At 38.8% G+C, this 19,205-nt stretch overlaps 1 protein-coding gene across 15 annotated transcripts in view; it reads right to left on the bottom strand.

Annotated features, from left to right (window-relative positions):
• Window positions 1-19,205, bottom strand: part of FAT1 (FAT atypical cadherin 1) — a 175,878-nt gene that overhangs the window by 15,751 nt on the left and 140,922 nt on the right. For all 15 annotated transcript variants that reach the window (XR_012803011.1, XR_012802997.1, XM_075610107.1 and 12 more), the window contains 14 exons: window positions 18,954-19,187; window positions 17,760-18,149; window positions 17,051-17,265; window positions 15,743-15,880; window positions 15,376-15,519; window positions 12,683-12,880; window positions 7,938-8,739; window positions 7,672-7,803; window positions 6,852-7,009; window positions 5,291-5,753; window positions 3,481-3,634; window positions 3,061-3,171; window positions 2,343-2,974; window positions 365-499 (listed from right to left, as the gene is read on the bottom strand). Coding sequence is in view for 13 of the 15 variants with exons in the window: in XM_075610107.1 (XP_075466222.1) it covers window positions 365-499; window positions 2,343-2,974; window positions 3,061-3,171; window positions 3,481-3,634; window positions 5,291-5,753; window positions 6,852-7,009; window positions 7,672-7,803; window positions 7,938-8,739; window positions 12,683-12,880; window positions 15,376-15,519; window positions 15,743-15,880; window positions 17,051-17,265; window positions 17,760-18,149; window positions 18,954-19,187 (3,906 nt within the window). In the remaining 2 variants the exon portion in view is untranslated. The remainder of the gene's footprint in view (window positions 1-364; window positions 500-2,342; window positions 2,975-3,060; window positions 3,172-3,480; window positions 3,635-5,290; window positions 5,754-6,851; window positions 7,010-7,671; window positions 7,804-7,937; window positions 8,740-12,682; window positions 12,881-15,375; window positions 15,520-15,742; window positions 15,881-17,050; window positions 17,266-17,759; window positions 18,150-18,953; window positions 19,188-19,205) is intronic.

Genomic DNA, 19,205 nt, shown 5'->3' with positions numbered 1-19,205 from the left:
GGGATAAATATGATTATTAGTTTTACCATATTTCATTATACAGGACATTACAGTAGCATAATTCAAGGTAACTTTTTTTCTGAACTGAAATGCAACAAAATGGTGGCTTGACTTACAATAAGGGCTTAGAAATTCCTTTTTACAATTTAGCCTTCATACTTCTCTCATTGGACAAATGTACTTTTGTATCCCTCTTACGTACTCATTTCGCTTTGCAGTCACTCCCTTACCACCTTTGTATATTTGTATACTACCTCCAACTTGGATAGCATTAAATAAACGGGTTAACATTTTTAGTTTAAAACATTTAGAAAATCTCTCTGAAAGAAGAGCACATTCTATCACAATAATATTCCATACATACCATTATCATCACAGGATTCTGATTGGAAAGAACTAAGAGACTGTATCTCAGACATACTCTCACGAGGATTGTATAGCTGGCAAGGCTTTTCATCTAGAGACTTCTTTGAAAGGCATGGGTCAAGATCAACTTTAGCTACAAGGACATAAAAATACAATGCCAACATGTTAAGGGCATAAGGGATATACTGTAGATGTTCAGTACAAGTGAAGTGGCAATTAAAAATATATTTGGAAAATACATGATCCCAGGATTGAATATACATTTAAAAAAATATATACAGTATATATACACATACATATATACACACACACACACACACACATATATGTAAATGAAACTGACCTGCTAACTTGGAAAGTGGGGAGCTTAGGATCTGCTAATGGTCATGCCTTGATGTCGCAGCAGGCTTAAAACGCTTTGGCCAAAGGGTTAAACTAAATGACCCCTTTTCAAGATAATATATAGGTATGTCACGGTGTATTTTTGTCATATTGGATGTAGCTTTGGGATTCTTTGTTTCTTGTTGTATACATTTAGCCATGACTAGAAGCACTCCTTTTGACACTTCTGTGTGGTAATTGTTGGGGGTTTTCAGAGCTTGCTGAGTATCTGTGTGTTTATTAACCTTGTCCCGCTGCTCTGAGCTGTTTTTGGAGGTTAGTGGCTCCTACCCGCCAGGGTTTAAGCTCGCCCCTCCCCACTTTCCAAGTTAGCAGGTCAGTTTCATTTTGCTGGATTGTGACAGATCCAATGTTGATCATTCTTCCTCTTATTATAGAGGTAAATAAGAATTTTAACTCAGGTAGTGTTAGGACCTGCTAATTGTCATGTCTTGATGTGGCAGCAAGCTTAAAATATTTTGGCCAACGGGTTAAACTAAATGACCCTATTTCAAGAGATATATAGGTATTTCACTGTGTATTTTTGTCATATTGGATGTAGCTTTGGGCTTCTTTGTTTCTTGATTATATATATATATATACATATATACACACACACGCGCGCACACACACAGTGGCGCCAATCTGGTCGCCGACTACGCATGCGCGATCAGCATTTGCCGAATTATGCGTAACCGGCAAGCTCCGATCGCGCATGAGCGACCTCCAAACGATTGCACATGCGCACAAGCAGTCGGCAAGTTTGTATATTCACACACATACATATATATTTATAGTGTGTGTGCACGTATATATATATATATATATATATATATATATATATAAATAATATTTCTATACATATACATACACTATATATATACACACACACACATCGTTGTGCATGTATAAAACCATATAGTTTAAAAAGTAGAGTAAAAAAGCAATGCTGAAATAAAAATGAAAAATGTTCATCATTCTCAACACATCTAAAAAGGATGCCTCTGTACACACTATTAGATCTCGAAAGAACTCTCCCTGATTACAGTACCAATATACATACAGATACAGTATATATAAAAAAAAGCAAACAAAGTATTGGGGCACTCAAAAAGTAAAACATAACTCGTCTAGACAATGCTACTATAGAACAAAGCAGTCGCTACATATCTTCATGGGTTGCTGGCACCCAAACCAGGGAAACCTCGCCAGTTAAAAAATATGTATATATAAAAATTAGAGACGACCGCACTCGCCAGATATAATCTTAAAACCAGTTTATGGCATCAAACAAGGTAAAAGAATAGCTTTTCGAAACCATACAAGCTCTTTATAAAACACAAGTTCTGGACAAAGAATCTGTATGGTTCGAAATGGTGCGCTATTCTTTTACCTTGGATTTACCTGGATGCAATAAATTGGTTTTAAGTTTATACCTGGAGAGCGCAGTGGTGTGTGTGTGTATGTATATATATATATATATATATATATATATATAAATAAAATATAGAGTTCTCGTGTTTTATAGTGTAAGCGACACTTAAGAGAAAATGTCTGCGATAAACAAAGAGAACAAGAAGCTTCAGCCAGCTTACCGTCATAATCAAAATCCCAACTGGGTTTTTGTATTGAGTCACAGTCTGATGGAGAGTTGGATGGTGGTGGAGGAGGCAAGTTAGGGGCTACACTGCAAACGGCTACAGCTTTTCTGTGTCCATGTACAGAGTCAGGATTAAAAGTGCTAAACTCTGGATGCTCTGGAATAGTAGACCCTTCAAAGGAATTTCGGTCCAAATTGTTTCTAGAGTCACTTGGAATGCTTGGAGTGTAGGAAATGGGCCGGACAGGCACCTGGGGTGGGATATCTGAATAAATGTTCTTGTTCACTTTGGGATCCAAAAACGGTCTTTGCAAAAATGCTGAAGACGATGCTCCATAGTGCTTATCCTCAGGCTCCGGTTCACGCTTCTTTTTCTTGGCCACTATGCGACATATAACAAAAATCACAACAATGAAGAAAATCCCTGCTGTGAAAACAACAATCCCGATAACCTCTGCCAAACCGATATTCCAGGCTGTTGAGACGTATTTGTTGAGGGCGATCTCTGTGCACAGTTTTCCGCCATACCCATTGCTACAGTTACAGTTGTAGGAGCCGTATGTATTTTCGCACATAGCACCATTGAGACAGGGGTTCTCAAAACATTCATCGACATCACTGAGGCACCTTCAAAAACAGAATGGAGCAAAAGTTTGGTAACAGTATGTCATGAAATGAAAAAGAAAACAAAAGATTTAAAGCCAAAGTTATACCTTTCTCCACGGTAGCCAGCTTCACATTCGCATACAGGACCATCTAAACTGTCAATGCATTTGCCACTGTTCTTACATGGGTTATCTTTGCAATATGGACCCAATTGACACCTGCAATACAGGTAAACAATTACATTCTTGAAAAATTACATTAGGTGCACCCTTTGAAACAAAGTTCCAACATGGTAGCAAAGTATTCCATGTCATCACCGGTGTAACGCATACACCTTTGCATATTTCACTGTGATGCTGCTTTAAATGGGCACATCTTATCGTGTTCATGCTTACAAGCAATTATATTTGTATCCGAGTGTGTGTGATGTCGAGGATGTGTATCATTAAGACAGGTTTTCTGGGGTGAAAGTCCTAAATGAGGTCATAAAAGTTTTTGAAACAGAAAGTAGACGTATCAAAGCATACCTTGGGCCAGTGTAATCGCCTCTACAATGGCAGATAAAGTCGTCCTTAACCACAATGCAAGTGCCACCATAGAGGCAAGGCTTGGATGCACATGGATTAATGTTTATATCGCAATGTGCGCCCATGAATAACGAAGAACATTTACAGTAGAAGCCTATAAGTGGGACAGAAAAGCGATCAATAATATGCAAATAAAAAAAACGCAGAGCAAACTGATTCGTTTTAGAAGTAATAGTTTACTATGCTAAATGACACTGGGACGTTTAGCTACCATACCACATTTCCAGTCCAAATGTAATTATAAAAATGACCTTGACCTTCCTCACATACTTAAAGAGGCAATCTATGCCTTATTTCCCCCCCTCCCCCCCCCCCAATCTTTTTCATTATTTTTATACAGGATTGAAGCAGGGGGTCTCCTTTGCCGTGATGTCACCTGACGCAGCTTCCTATTGGCCCATGTGACACGGGAGCTTTAAACTGCAGGAAACGGCAGATGATACTGGCACCCCCTTCGGAGGTTAAAGCTGCAGTTCAGTCAATATATCCTGCATGTGTGTTTTTTTTAATAAATCAGTTCTGTAGTAAGAAAAAATACTTTTAGCATTTTCTGTTTTTAAAAAAACAACTTTGAAAGACCAATTTTCTTATATTCTATTTTAACAACCATTTGCTAAGGCACTGCCCCTTCATGTCCTGTCACAAGCCCTGGCACACCCCTTTGTCAGCCCTGCCCTCCCTCTAGCACATGTCAGTGCAGGAGTGCTCATGAATATTCATGAGCTTCCACTGAGAGACAGACGCAGAAGAAAAACAGATCCCTTCACTAATGATGTCACCAAATTTCGCCGATCAATACATGGAGAACGAATTGACCTGCAGCTATACAGTTCTTTAGGTAATTAGAGATTGCACACATGAAACTATTGAAGTAAAAAAATAAATAAAAAAAAAAAGACTGAACTGCAGCTTTAAGTATTTCTAGAAGCAACCGGGTTCAGCTACGGAGATCCCCTGCTTCAATCCTGTATTAAAAAAATACGACGAAAACAAACCTCCATGGATTGCGCCTTTAAGCGTGAAGTCCTTTACTTGCTTTCTACTTTAGGGACATGTTGATAAGAACAGAAAAAAAATGATGGGATTCTTTTAAAAAATAACAAATGTTTTATAACCGTCCTGATAACTATAACTTTCTCTGCTTTCCTGGGTATCAGAACCTTACTCGCTCTTAACCTAAGCATCAAGCACTGCGTACTCTGTTATATTCTTTAATCAGTTATTTGTTCTAAACGTAAATGTGCATGATTAAACTATTAAAATGGCTGAATGGTTGTTTTATTGCTGCCGTGCAATTGGAGTTGAGACTGCAAATTTAAGATCGCTTCTCTAATCTACACTTCACTGCACAAAGGAGAACTGATTATTAAGGAACAGAAATGTTATGAATATATTTTATCTTATTATTCTCAAACAAAAACCAACTTTGTTATATATATATATATACAGTGTTCGACAAACCTATACATTTGCTCGCCCCGGGCGAGTGGATTTAACCCCCGGGCGAGTAAATATTGGCCCAAGCAGCACACGTTTGGTACTAGGTGGCGAGTAGATTTTTTTGTGTGGCGAGTAGATTTTTTGGTGATTTGTCAACCACTGTATATATATATATATATATATATATATATATATATATATATATATATATATATACACATACATATATATACATACATATATATATATATACATATATATACTATATCCCCACGCCTTTTTATTACAGAAGTAATATTTTAAAACCTACCTCCATTAGATAACGGGGAACAAATGCCACCATTCTGGCAGGGATTGCTTGAACAGCCTTCTGCAGTTGTTAGGGAACACCCTGGGGAAATATCCACAGCCTCTTCTATATGCGCATAGATCTTTGATTTACTATTCAGGGGCAGTTCTTGCCCATTTAATACAACAGAATCCATGCATCCTCTGAATCCATTACTGACTTGTGGGTTTCTCCCATGTTTTGACCCCTGTTGTCGCATATGTCCACCAAAAAACACATGGTTATCAAGGTTAAGTGTTCTGAGAGTACCAGGGGCAGTGCCAGAGGCAGTATGAACACGGTCCAGAACCAGCCTTGCATAATTACCATCCACCTCCAGAGACACAGTGTGCCAATGGCCATCGTTGACATGGATGCTCTGAACAGATACTATTCCAGGACCACTGCCACAATCAAACTTATACTGTAGTTTCCCACCATTGATCTTAAAAAAAAAAAAAAAAAAGATTTGAAGCAGTTATTCAAGTCATACCTAGAAAACAAAGTGACATCTAAGAAATACAGAGTTAGTGCATTCAGTAAGGAACTGAAATGTTATGCAATGCATACTGTTCACATCTGAATGCAATTGAATACTCTGGTATGTGCTGCTGCAGGCTACATTGCGTGCCAGTTGAATATATTAAAAAAAAAAGTGTCCCATCAGAGCCAAGTACAATCACTACAACAAAGACAGCAAGTCAAGAAATTGTCTGTAAAGAAACGAGCATGATTCCCAATGTTCTATTAAGGTGTTCGTTAGAGAGTAAATCCCAGACTGAAGCACTCTCCTTTCACATTCTGTCTGAGGAACAGCCATAAAGGATCTCTGTGTGAAGGAAAAAAAACTACAATTCTACCTTCTCAGTCTGAACAAACAAACAACGTTTCCTTTGTTACATTTACTTTGAAAGAAAGTTAATAAACATTTAATGTTTTAATAAAATCAACAAATATTTTAACATTTGACTTTTCCACAGCAGTGCATGTACATGGAACGGACGGACATATTCCTACAGTAAATGAAGCGTATAATAAGGGACAATGGCATTTTACAGGGGAAACCCCCCCCCCACTGTTGTACATTATATTCAAACACGATGTGTGCAAATGAGAAAAGAGTAATTAACCAGAAGTTTAATACCAACGTTCATTATCATTTTCAGCATTTAGCAATCATGTTTAGCCATTAAGAAGTTGTTACCTTACCTAATAAAGAAGTATATAATATTTTACCGTTCTATTGATCGGTTATGGGTTTCAATGTATTTCAGGCTGCCTGCAGTATCTTGCCTTTCCATATGCTGCGAGTTAAAATAGCACTTAAGTAAATTTGATATCCTACAGGCCAATGAAAATTCATTTTAGTGGCCCCTTTTCACAGTTACAGTAGAAGTACCTGAGAAATAACAGTAATATTGTCATGCAATTCTCTTATGAAGCTATCCAGAAAATGAATGCCTGTAACTAATTGATGCCTCTCTGCAGTCAAAGGTTTACACAAACCACTGCGCCATCAGAATTCAATCAATTAAAAATGTACCTCAAGGATGCTGTAGTCTGTTCCTCTTGCATACATGATAACAGCATGAGACGAATGTGTTCTCAGTTTCATCGCAAGCTTCATTTCTTCTTTGTTTTCATTTTCCAGTAGCCTGTACTTTATATAACTGTATCCAGTAAATGTTACTGATGAGCCAACTGTGTGAAGGATGAAAAAATATTTAAGTGCAAATGATTTAATCTGGTATCGCAATAATGTGTATAATTAGGGATTCCGTTTTTCGTTTGTAACCGGAAAATCGACCACCGACTTATGTACTTTTGGTTAAAACCGATAAACGGAAATACAGATTATTTTCCTATTAAATTCCACCTAAATTCCACAGCCCGTCCACACCTAGGAGACAAAAGGCATCACGGGGGAGTATGAAAAGTAAAACAAAGGGCATCAACAAACACCAATTTCAAATACGTGTCCATTTTTTTATTTCTTCATTGTGAACACTTTTTTTTTTTTTTTTAAATAAAATGAAACTATTGAAACAAATAAAAAATAATTAATACCGCAAACTGGAATCCCTATCCTATGTTTAATATATATGTTATATGTATGTATAATCTTTAATTGTGTAGCACTCACCATGTACATAGTACTTCACAGTAGTAATACAGTCACAATATAATAGGAGAGATAATGGAACAGACATAAAAGTAACAGTAGGAAAAGGTGTCCCTGGCCTCAGAGTTTACAATAGTAGTGGTAAGTAGGGAGAACATAAAGACAGTAGGAGAGTGGTACGGTAAGTGTGTGTACAAGGGGTCATGGTAGGTGCAAATAAGGAATTACTAGGATCTCTTACTGTTACATTGCCCATGCTTGTCCCTTGCGCAAACACAGCTGTGCTTTCCTTCTTTTGGATCCACAATGCACTCCGTGCCTTCAGGGCATGGGTTTCCTTCACACATACTGTTCAGAATGGGACACTTTCCCCCTAAAGCAGAAATCACATGGCATTCAACAAAAGAGGAGTTGTACATGCAGATCATACAGTCTAAATACAACCTCAGTTTAAAAAGTGCACACACGTCAACTATGTTAGACGTTCGTGCTATCACTTTTGCATACCTTTGCACAAGCATACAGATTTTCGGTGGTGTCTAGGCGTGACAAAGCTCAGTCTCGCTGTGCTGTGTGTTGACATAACATTCTCATCTACAGATATCTTCTCTTCACAAAACCTCGGAGGACATTCCAAATCTGCACAGAGCTTATGGAAGACCGCAAGGATTTTAACACCACTGAAGTCTTCAATCTCAGCGACAGAAGAATTTATCTTTTGGATCAGAAGTTTAGGCACAAAGAGTGCATTGCCAGGCTTTTCTACAGCCAATAAAACATCAAGGTTTGTTGAAGGGTCGGCAGGTTGCAAGCTTACAATCTGAACATCAATTTTTCGGCCCCCCAGGATGTTTTTTAACGTTCTTTGAAAATTGCGCCAGTAGTCACCAATGAATTCTTCAGGAGCAAGGTTTGCAAAACGGAAAGTTATGCTGTGGTTTAGAATCTCTTGTGTTATTGGTCTGACATGAACAGTAATATCAGCTGCTGTGATAAACTTCCCATCAGTGACGCTGATATTTAACAGATACTGGCCAACGTCCAATCGTTTGTGTGCTATTAATTTGCCACCTGTACTCGAAACAGAGAACAGATTTTCCACTTTGGGATCTAGACTGTATGCGAGTGTATCATAAACATCCTGATCTGTTGCGTGGATCTTTCCGATTACACCACCTGAATATTCTTCCCCAAAAGTGGTAACGTATATTTCTAACGGTAAAATTGCTGGAGGGTAGATGCTCTCTTCAATTACGTCAATGTCAACATAGGTCAAAGATGATAATTGTGGTTTTCCATGATCAGTAACCTAAAGTAACAAAGAAAAAACAAGAAAATAAAACCTTTTTCTGCATCTGTGCTGCAAATATTTTAAAACTGCCTACTCCTTTTATCTCTGGAAACAAGATGTAAACATGGCCAACCACCGGTAAATAATTAAAATGCACAAAACAGCACACCTGATTTTTTCGGCCTATTTTTTCATATCCAAACTGAAATGTTATTATATAGGTAAACACTATTGTTCATGCATAATAGATTACAAACTAACTTTGGAATATATTTATGCTGCATACATTCCCAAAAGTGCAATTGCACATTTTAGTCAGAAGGTGGAGTAAAAGAATAGTGTTTCTCCCTCAGGAAAAATGTATGGTTGATGTTAATAATAATAATAATACAAAAAAGTTCCAGATCATTCATTGCATATGCGCAATTAGGGTTGCCAGGTGTCCGGTATCGAACCGGACAGTCCGGTATTTGGTTAATCTGTCCAGTAAAAAATGAGAGATAAAACCGGACATGTACAGGCGGGCCCCGCTTGTATGGCGGGTTTTGTTCCCTGACGCCGCCGTAAACCGAAAATTGCCGAAAAGCGGAACCGGCGATTTTCGGCTTCTGCGCATGCGCAGACTTGCAGTTTCCCTCTTCTGCGCATGCACAAACTCGTTCTGCGCATGAACAGACATGACGGCCCCCTTCTCGGTAGCACCGTATTAGCGGATCGCTGAGAAGCGGGGCCCGCCTGTATGTGTCCGGTATTACCTCTCTGGAGTTAGTAACCAATCGGGGGATTTCCCCTGAGAAGGGATAGAGCAGGGCTGCTGCTGCAACGGGCCTGGGCAGTTTCCTCCATTCTGATTGGTTGCTGCTGTGTAATGCAGGAGGTGGCAGGAGCCTGGGGGGTGAGGCCAAAGAGGGGAGGAAAAGCATGTAGCAGAGAGGTGAGGCTGTGTCCTGTGTTTATTTGTTCAGTTTTGTCCTGGTGTGTTTGTGTGTGTGTATATTTGTACTTTTACTGTTTTGTGTGTGTGATAATGACAGGGAGGAGGGGATGAGAGAGTTATGAAGGGTGGGGGGAGAGAGAATGAAGGGAGGAGGTGGTGAGAGAGGATGAAGGGAGGAGGTGGTGAGATAGGATGAAGGGAGGAGGGGATGATAGAGGATGAAGGGAGGGGGGATGATAGAGGATGAAGGGAGGGGGGATGAGAGAGGATAAAGGTAGGGGGTGAGAGAGGATAAAGGGAGGGGGTGATTGAGGATGAAGGGAGGGGGTGAGAGGATGAAGGGAGGGGGGGTGAGAGAGGACGAAGGGAAGGGGGTGAGAGAGGATGAAGTGAGGGGGGATGAGAGAATGAAGTGAGGGGGGATGAGAGGATGAAGGGAGGGGGGATGAGGGGAGGGGGTGAGAGGATGAGGAGGGGTGCAGTATTGCTCGCCATGGGCCTGTATGACTGCAGGTAAGTTATATATAAATGATCTGACCATTACGTAATTTGTTCTAATTTTCACTCCAAGCATGCACCAATTTTCATCAATTTGCACTATTTCATATTCTATTTCCTAAAAAAATCCTCGCACTCCCTCCCAAAACCCCTCCCAGATTTTTTACGAAACAGAATATATAAAAGTGATGCAAATTGGTGAATACTTGGGAGTGAAATTTGGAAAAAAATTACATAACAGTCAGGTCATTTATAAATAACATTCTTCCTCAGGCTATTATACTAAGCTCTGGCGCGCATGAGGCAATGCTAAATACCTGTCTTCCTATGACAGTTTTATCCAGTGCCGACGCGCGCGCGCACGGCAGACAGCGTTGGCGCAGCAGCCGTATGGAAATACAAAGAAATTTGTATTTTCGAGCGGCTGCCGTGCCAAGCGACACTGAGCCAATCACAGTGCGGCCTACCGTTGTGATGTCATGGCCACGCCTCCTAGGCGCGCGCATCACCATTTGGCCTATAGGCACCAAACGCGTGCAACACTATGCACGCACCGCGCTTGCTATATTACATGCCTCACCAACGATTCTCGCGCGCGTCGCACCTTTCGCCTTTCCCCCCAGTATTTTTGGGCAAGCCACCTGGCAACCCAATGCGCAATCCATTACCAGACCACGTTACGATTGCTACATTTCGCAATACAAGGGGTGAGTCAGAAAACATACTAAGTGGTGTATGAATAAGCATTGTAGACTATTTTGCATCACCTAACAAGTTGCAATTAGTACTTCAGTTTACTGGTCTGGTTATTCATACTAAATTCACATTCATTTTTGTAAGTAAAATGATATGGTTAAATTAGACTGCAAAATATACGATCGCATTTTAGGAGGCAAAATAAAATCCTAGCATTTTAAGCAAGCATTTGCTGGCCACGTGCCGAGATTACTTACATGGAAAGAATTCAAGGGGTCAGAGGAAACTGAGAATAGAATAATAGGTCTTCTGTGTGCTCAATGTTTGCTTATCTATTATATAAACCAACAGGAAGTTGTTCAGGAGAGGCATTAAGCTTAATTGACCAAGTAGAAATGCCCTAGCCATCACAGTTTGTTGTACAAGGTTACTATTCCTGCCACTAATGTGCAAGTGTAATGCAAAATAGTTTTCACTGGGGTACAATACAAGTACAAACACGCACACTCCAAGCTCAGAATCCCAAACCCACCACACCATAAAAATATGTCAAAAAGGAGGGTTGCTGAGATTGTGACCTCATGTAGAGGGGGGGGCGCAGAATTTTTCAGGGGGGGGGGGCACGGCGGTTGCAAAGGCCCCGTGCTCTTGCCTGAGGCATGTAAATTAAATGCCGGGGGACCGTGCGAGGCCTCTGCAACCTCAGCTTACCAAGATTCAGTCGGCTACTGATCACTTCGCCATGACAACGCGGCATCATGTGACGTGTCGTCATGGTAACACGCGGCAAATGACACCCTCGGTGTCATTTGACGCCGGGTCACTGGATAGGGGGGGCGCGAGCGCTGAGACCGGCACACAGGTGGGGGGCGGGGGGGGGCAGCAAAAAAAAAAACTTTGCGCACCCTTGATGTAGAGTATACAACAAAAGACAAAAAGCCTCAATGCTACATCCATTTTTTTTTCCTTTTCATTAATGAGGGTCATTTAGCTAAAGTCTTTGCAAATCCTAACACTACAGGACTTGCAAAAGAGAGGATACATTAGCATGGTTTGCAAACTCAAAATGCTTTGGTCAAAGAATTGAACTAAAATTACCCTCATTCTAAAAAGAAAAATAGATAAGTATTTAACTATATCATTTGTCATATTGGATGGAGCACTGAGGCTTTTTGTCATTTGTTTTATACAAGTGCAACAACTAATGTTGATATGACAAGTCATCGTACCAGCTTTTGTAGTAGCAAAGAAACAACTAACATACTCACAATAAATAACTAGCCTTAAGATATGAAATCCTGTCAATGTAAGTAACCTTTAACTATGTCCACTATATTCACTAGAACATGAACAAGCCTCAAATATATGCACTATTTTATTATAATATGCCTGTATTGGTAATCTATGAGAATGAAAAAGCCTTTGGAAGATACATAAGGTATTGTTTAACCAAAGTGGAAAACCACCTTGTAGCAGTCTCATTAAATAAACATTCAGTGCCAAAAGACATTATTGGGAAGGCTGAGCCTGTCTATAATTATTACTATCTGCCTAATCACAGTTAAGATTATGGCTTAATAATACTGTAATAATAATAATAATAATAAACCAGACTAAAGTACAAACCCCACTGTACTTGTATTAACTTAAACTAATTTAATTAATGATTAACATTTTAGTTTATGTTACTACTGACTTACATGGTCCCAAAGAAACAAAAGGGGGGGGGGGGGGGCAGGAGGGGGGAGGGAAGTATTATATTTTTAAGCAAAAGTATAAAACACAGTAGGAGGTAAAAATTACACATTACATATTTAGCAAAATTCATACCTGAACATGCAGCAAAAAGTGATCCTTGATTTTTCGATTTAATGCAACTGCAGTTGTAAGAACTCCTTGCTGGTTAATCTGAAAAGCATTTTCTTCATTTCCACTCAGAATAATGAAAGTAAAAGGCGGGCCATTATGTGAAGAGTCCTTGTCTGTCACCGCCAAGTGCAATACGTTAAAGCCAATTGGCTTATTTTCCTGTAAAAAATAAACTACTAAGTAAGAATATTCTTCATTCTTTTTTCAGTGCTAATTCGGCTTAAAACTAAATTAACGGAATTAAAAACGTAACCTTACACATTTGCAGATATGGCGTGGTTCTAGATTTTAACAACATTGTAGAGGAGCACAAGAATGAACATGGTCCATCATATGAGTCTGATTAGAAAAACACTTAAAAACTGACAAGAGGCATGCTTTTTTTCTTTTTACACTAAAGTCTATATTAGTGTTATTGAACAGGGGTTCCTATGAAGCCTTGGGTTCCCCCCCGAGCATCCCTAAAGGCTCCCTGCAATCAGGTCATTTCAAAATTGTACCAAATACAAAAGAATTTATAATGCACCTGATTTCGGACGTGCAATTAGAGAGGGTTGGGGTTCCTTGCAATGTATCTGATCTCAGACGCGCTATTAGAGAGGGTTAGGGTTCCTTACAATACATCTGATCTCACAGAAGCGATTTTAAGAGAGGATTGGGGGTTTGCAGAATTTCACAATATAATTATAGTGTTCCTTAATAAAAAAAAAAGGCTAAAAAAAACACTGGTCTTTACTGTACACATTCATGCATAAATGAGCTTGTTAACATTTACAAGGGGTAATGGTAGCTTCAGAGTATAAAGATGACCGAAGAGAATAAAACCCATTTTGCAAGTGCTTACTTTGCTGATCCTCTACACTAGAAATCCTCTATTAATGAAGCTTCAAGTACCAGAAGAACTGCTTGTTAGTCACCATTGTGTAAAAACTGTTGTCAAACCAATTTAAGTTTTCCTATAACAAAACTTGTACTACTTGTAGAGGAAAATGAAATGGCAGAATTTTGTTAGCCTTTGGCACTTACTGCCTAATAAGGAAGACAAGTTGAGACAGCCCAAAGCAGAGCCTCGGGTTCCCCAAGATTGGAGGCATCGTATAAAACAACAGTACCTACTAAGAATTTGAGAAGAGCACGGCGAGCTAATGCATCATTTAAAGCAGGGGTGCGCAAACTGGGGGCACTACATTTTCTGTGGGGGGGGGGGGGGTGGACGGCAGTTATAGAGGTCCTGCGCTTTCCCCCCAGGCATTTAAATTAAATGCTGGGGGACCGCAAGAAGCCTCTATAACAAACTTCCCTTCCAGTGATGCATCGTCATGGTAACCCTGCGTTAAATGATGCCGCAGGGTCACGCGACATCACGTTATGACCCCGTGCATCATTTGATGCCGTGGCCGAGCAGGAGGGGCGAGGAGAGCAGGCAGGAGTGCGCACGGGGAAAAGTTTGCGCACCCCTGCTTTAAAGAGTTCTCTGCACAGATTCTAATTTTGTTTCCTTCCTTTAATCACACCCACCACCATCCAACACCCAACACCTCTCCCATATTTACTTTATGAAATCTTAATACAAATCATAGCCTAACAATAATACTGCATATACTGAGATGGATGAACACAAGGGGGAAAAAAACAATAAATGTCAATATATTTATTAGCCAGATAAAACATACTATGACACTCAGGCTTTTGTTGTCCCGGTTGCCTGCAATTGTCAGAAAATTTATATGCAAACTCCACTTTATCCAAGAGATAAAATACCATAATTTACCAGGTGAAATGCAGCTCCACCTAACTCAGACCTCGCCTGGAATAGCCTTACTGCTTTAACATTTTTGTAAGTAATATTTTAATTATACATGTTAATCAATAAACTAAATACTACTAAGTGTCTGCAACGATTATTTGTAAAAATGTAATTTAGCCATTAACATAGATTGCTGTTTAAGCTCACTGCCCCTTATTCAATTTAACATCTACCGTCCCACAACAGAGATTTTCTGTAGGATTACATGCAGATGTGGCTGTATATGGCTGACACTCTAACGAGTGTAGTTTAGAAATGGGATGGTAACAGCTACTGCAGAGTAACATCACTTCACTAAAATCGTTGGTGTACAAATGATAGATATCGATAAACGTGTTAGCGTGGATGAGATGGAGCCAAAGTAATGTAACTATTATCTGACAGAAAAGGGTGAGGCACTATAAAATAAAAGTGGCAATCCTACGTGCTTAAAAATGTCTGTTCCATTTCACAAGTTGTGTTCAATTGAAATCATCCAGCATAATGTTTAGTAGCTAAGCAAATTTAGGCTCAAAAATATCTTTTTCAAAGCTTTCGTGGAACAATAAATACATACAAAGCTTCTGAAAGGAAACTAGTACGGGGCACGTCCCTATGCAAGTAAAAAATATATCCATCATTTCAGAGCTGCAATCATTAGGGCAGCTTAAACAAGACAATTAAAATGACAACTTGTCTGAGAGTAATCACAAAAAAAATCTTCAGTATCTGTACTTAAAACAAAAAAAAAAAAAATGGAACAAATACATAATGAAGTTTGATGAAACCAGTTAATCACCAAATAACTTCCCCACCCCTCGAAATGTTTTATGTTGTAAGATACGCACAGGAACGTGGGAGAATTTACCTGAATAATAATGCTATGATTTCCCTGGGAAAACAACGGTGGGTTGTCATTGACATCAGACACATCAATGTTAACGGTGGTGGTGTTAAGTCTGGGTGGATCGCCATTATCTTCTGCTTGGATAGTTAAAGTATATCCAGAAATCTATACCACAGAGAAGCAGAAAATCAATTACAAGTCATTTTGTATAAAAGCAAAGTATGGGTTTAATGTCATGATATACTAGTTGAAAGGGAGACATAAATCTCACGTTTAAAGATGGAAACCAATTAATTTGACAACATTCAAAGCTTCAATGCTTGCTCAAGTGATAATGTTTTGTAGATAATTGCAAGGAAGAGAAAAAAAAAAGTTCAGTGTGACTCACCTTCTCTCTGTCTAAAAGTTTGTTCACTTTAACTTCTCCTCTCACTGGATCAATGAGAAATGTATTCCCTTGATTGCCATCTGTAATTGTGTAGCGTATGTGACTGTTCAAAGGTCCGTCAGCATCATCTGCCACAAGCTAGATAAATGCATATTGTCATTTAGTGCACACATAAGGAAGATAAGTGAACATTTTTTCAGGTAATTCATCCTCGTGTCCCAGTTTAACTTATTAGAAGAGTTCCCAGTGGACATATTACAATATTTTCAGTGTTACCTTCATAACTCAACCAACTGGAGAAAAAAAAAGCCTGAAGGATCATAAGCAACACACTATCTCATCTTACACAATCATTCTCACAGCACAATGTTTTTACATGCAAGCATTTAACACCGACAGGAATTGCAGATCTTGGATTAACCAATCACTGAGCAGGTAAGAAGGGTTAAGCAGAACAGTGAGGTGGAATTGAGAAGGTGCAGATTTAAGGTAAAGTGCACTGATCAGTACCTTGGTGGGAAGGTATTCATTTTGGCCCAACCCAAGTTGGAGATAGAAACCGGAGACGGAATTGTAACACAAATTGATGCTTGTGCTCTTACTTATTTGGGTTGATTGTGTATTATGGGTGAAGAAGGCTCCATTTGCCACGGAATAAATATGCTACTGATAATCCAAACGTAAAAGTTGAAGTCTAAGTAATGAACGTAAAGAAGGGTAATACTGGAAGTAAATATGCCACCTCATTATTACACTACAATTACCAGTCACAAAAAGTTAAAGAGTTAAACTACTTTCTTCCACTTTATGGCATATGAAAAATGCTGCACACCTTAAATTGTAAACAAAAAAATGATACAGTTACCGGTGCTCCAATGATTGTACGAAAGCCTGTGATCAGTCCTGGATAGATGATAAAAAGAACAAAGGGCACAACGGATTTAGAATATCCAAACTCATTTATTGAGCCAGTGTTGGCTCAATAAATGAGTTTGGATAGTCTAAATCCGTTGTGCCCTTTGCATGTATACACACACACACACACACACACACACACACACACACACACACACACACACGGCAAAACATCACAAACTTGAGTTAAAGACTACCAGATTTCCCAGTCCTTATGATGTCTAATAAATGCATCATGCATCCATTGAAAACGTTGGTACTTGAATATTGTAAGAGTCATAACGAAAATGTACAGAAGAGTTTTTTTTCTCTGTGAATTAAATTAACAAATCAGAGAATGGATTAAACTATTACATCTATGCTAAAGCTGGAAGAAAAAATGGCTAAATATACCATCAGAACAGGCTGTCCAGGAACCGCGTCTTCTCCGATTACAGCAGTGTAAGTGTTTTGGCTGAAAATTGGTGAATTATCATTGACATCCGTTACATTTATATTCACAGTTGCGACATCACTAAGCGGTGGTGTCCCTCCATCTGTGGCCTCTACTGTCAAATAATACTCAGGAGCAGTTTCGTAGTCCAAGCTTTGAAGAATAAATATAATTCCTGTCAAAATAACAATTAAACATATTAGAAAAAGAACATCAGGAATTGAAAATTTGCAAGAGGAAAAAAACCCCCACAACAACATAAAATGTAGAGTTCACAGAAGTTAGTCCTCAGAAATAAACCAATGCAATAGTACACAACAAATAAAAACTAGTACAGTACTGTATATAGTTTTCTTTCAACAAAAGGAAAATAAATAAAAGTTAACATCTTTGTAGTTTCACAAACAATTCAACTACAGTTTCATAGTAATTTATCATTTCCACAGGTTTTTTACTTTTAATTTCTACATTCATTTACCTATCACAGTACACAGTCCTCCGTGATGAATAGCAGCAGGTTCCTACAAATCCCTGCACGTTAATTAGCTACAGTCCTTTTCATGTCAGTGTATGCTGCCGTACGCATTTATTTTACCTTTGAACATGGTCACATTCAGTCACACAACTCGAAATCAGTTAAGTAAAGCTAGGTAATAAAATAAAAGTTACCTGTGACTGGATTTATACTGAATTTTCCGTGTTCATTCCCACTGACTATCTTATATGTGATTTCGGCATTGGCTTCAATATCCCTGCTTGTAGCATAAACTTGTAGAACTTCTGTTCCAATGTCTACATCTTCTAATCGAGTTGAACCATATTCTCGGTGTTCAAAGACTGGTGGATTATCATTAATATCCAAGACGGACACAATAACACTTGCAGCAGAGGAAAGCTTTCGAGGTAAACCTTGATCTGTGGCTTTGACAGTCAAGGTATAAACCGCTTGCAACTCCCGATCCAAAGGCTTTTCCAAACTAATTATTCCAGACAACTCATCAATTGAGAATTGACCTTCTGCCGAGTTCACTAATGAATATTGCACCTTCTGATTAAGTCCTACAAGGAAAAGCACAAAGGTGAATTTAAATAAAGTGTTACAAAAGGTTTGGAAGATCTGATTAAACTACAAAATAACAGTGAATCAAATATCTTTTCACATTTACATTTTAAGATCTAAAAACACAGCATATTTGTTAATGCCAGATTTGCCATCAAAGATTATTAAATAAAAAGTTGTCATAACATTTGCGTACACACTTGGTCATTTACTAAACCCATTCAAAGTGTTTTACCTCATGAATTACTGTGTGGGAATAGATCACATATGAAATTGGCAAGTTACATACGATCAATAATTCAAATGTACAAATTTAACCATTTGAGAAAACCATATATATTTTTATTTAAATTACTCTGTTTGCAATGGATTTGATAAAATCAAAAGAACAGTAACAAGGACTACTCCACATGTGGAAGCCAAAGCAAACAAAACCTGCAAATCAATATTTGTAACATTTAGAATAAGAACTCTTCAAATCCTGATTACAAGCTCTGTGACATCTTTTTTATACCGTGTATCCTCATTGATTATCTGCTTCCAAAACAAGGTAAACGACAACATGGCATTACAAAATCTCTATATAAATGTGTCAAGAAATTCACAACAATATTTACAAATCTGTTTTTTTTTGTTTTTTTTAAAGCATTGTGTTGTGCTTATTTTAAACCTTTCACTAACAGAGGGACCATGCATTGCTGGCCTTTCTGGGTGAATGCAAGCTCAACAATATTATTTGGTAGCCATTACAGAACTTGTCATACACCTTTTCGTGTAAAGAAAGTGTGAACGTAATGCACTACCTGCATCTGCATCAATGGCCTGGACTCTTGCTAGTGGTGTTTTGGGTTCTGTGTTTTCAAAGACCGTAACAGTATAGGGATCTGCTGAGAACTCTGGAGCATTATCATTGACATCTTCTAACGTCAGCACAACGTCAGCTTGGCAGAACTTTCCACCTCCATCGGTGGCTTTTAGCGAGAGATGGTAAACCTCCTGGTGCTCACGATCAAGAGCAGATGATGTTTTCAGTTCACCTAAACAGGAACAACAAC

Source organism: Ascaphus truei, chromosome 1 (genome assembly GCF_040206685.1).
Source record: "Ascaphus truei isolate aAscTru1 chromosome 1, aAscTru1.hap1, whole genome shotgun sequence".
NCBI classification, from domain to species: domain Eukaryota; kingdom Metazoa; phylum Chordata; class Amphibia; order Anura; family Ascaphidae; genus Ascaphus; species Ascaphus truei.
The sequence above is the reverse complement of the archived record's forward strand: the minus strand, read 5'-3'. Positions and strand labels throughout refer to the sequence as shown.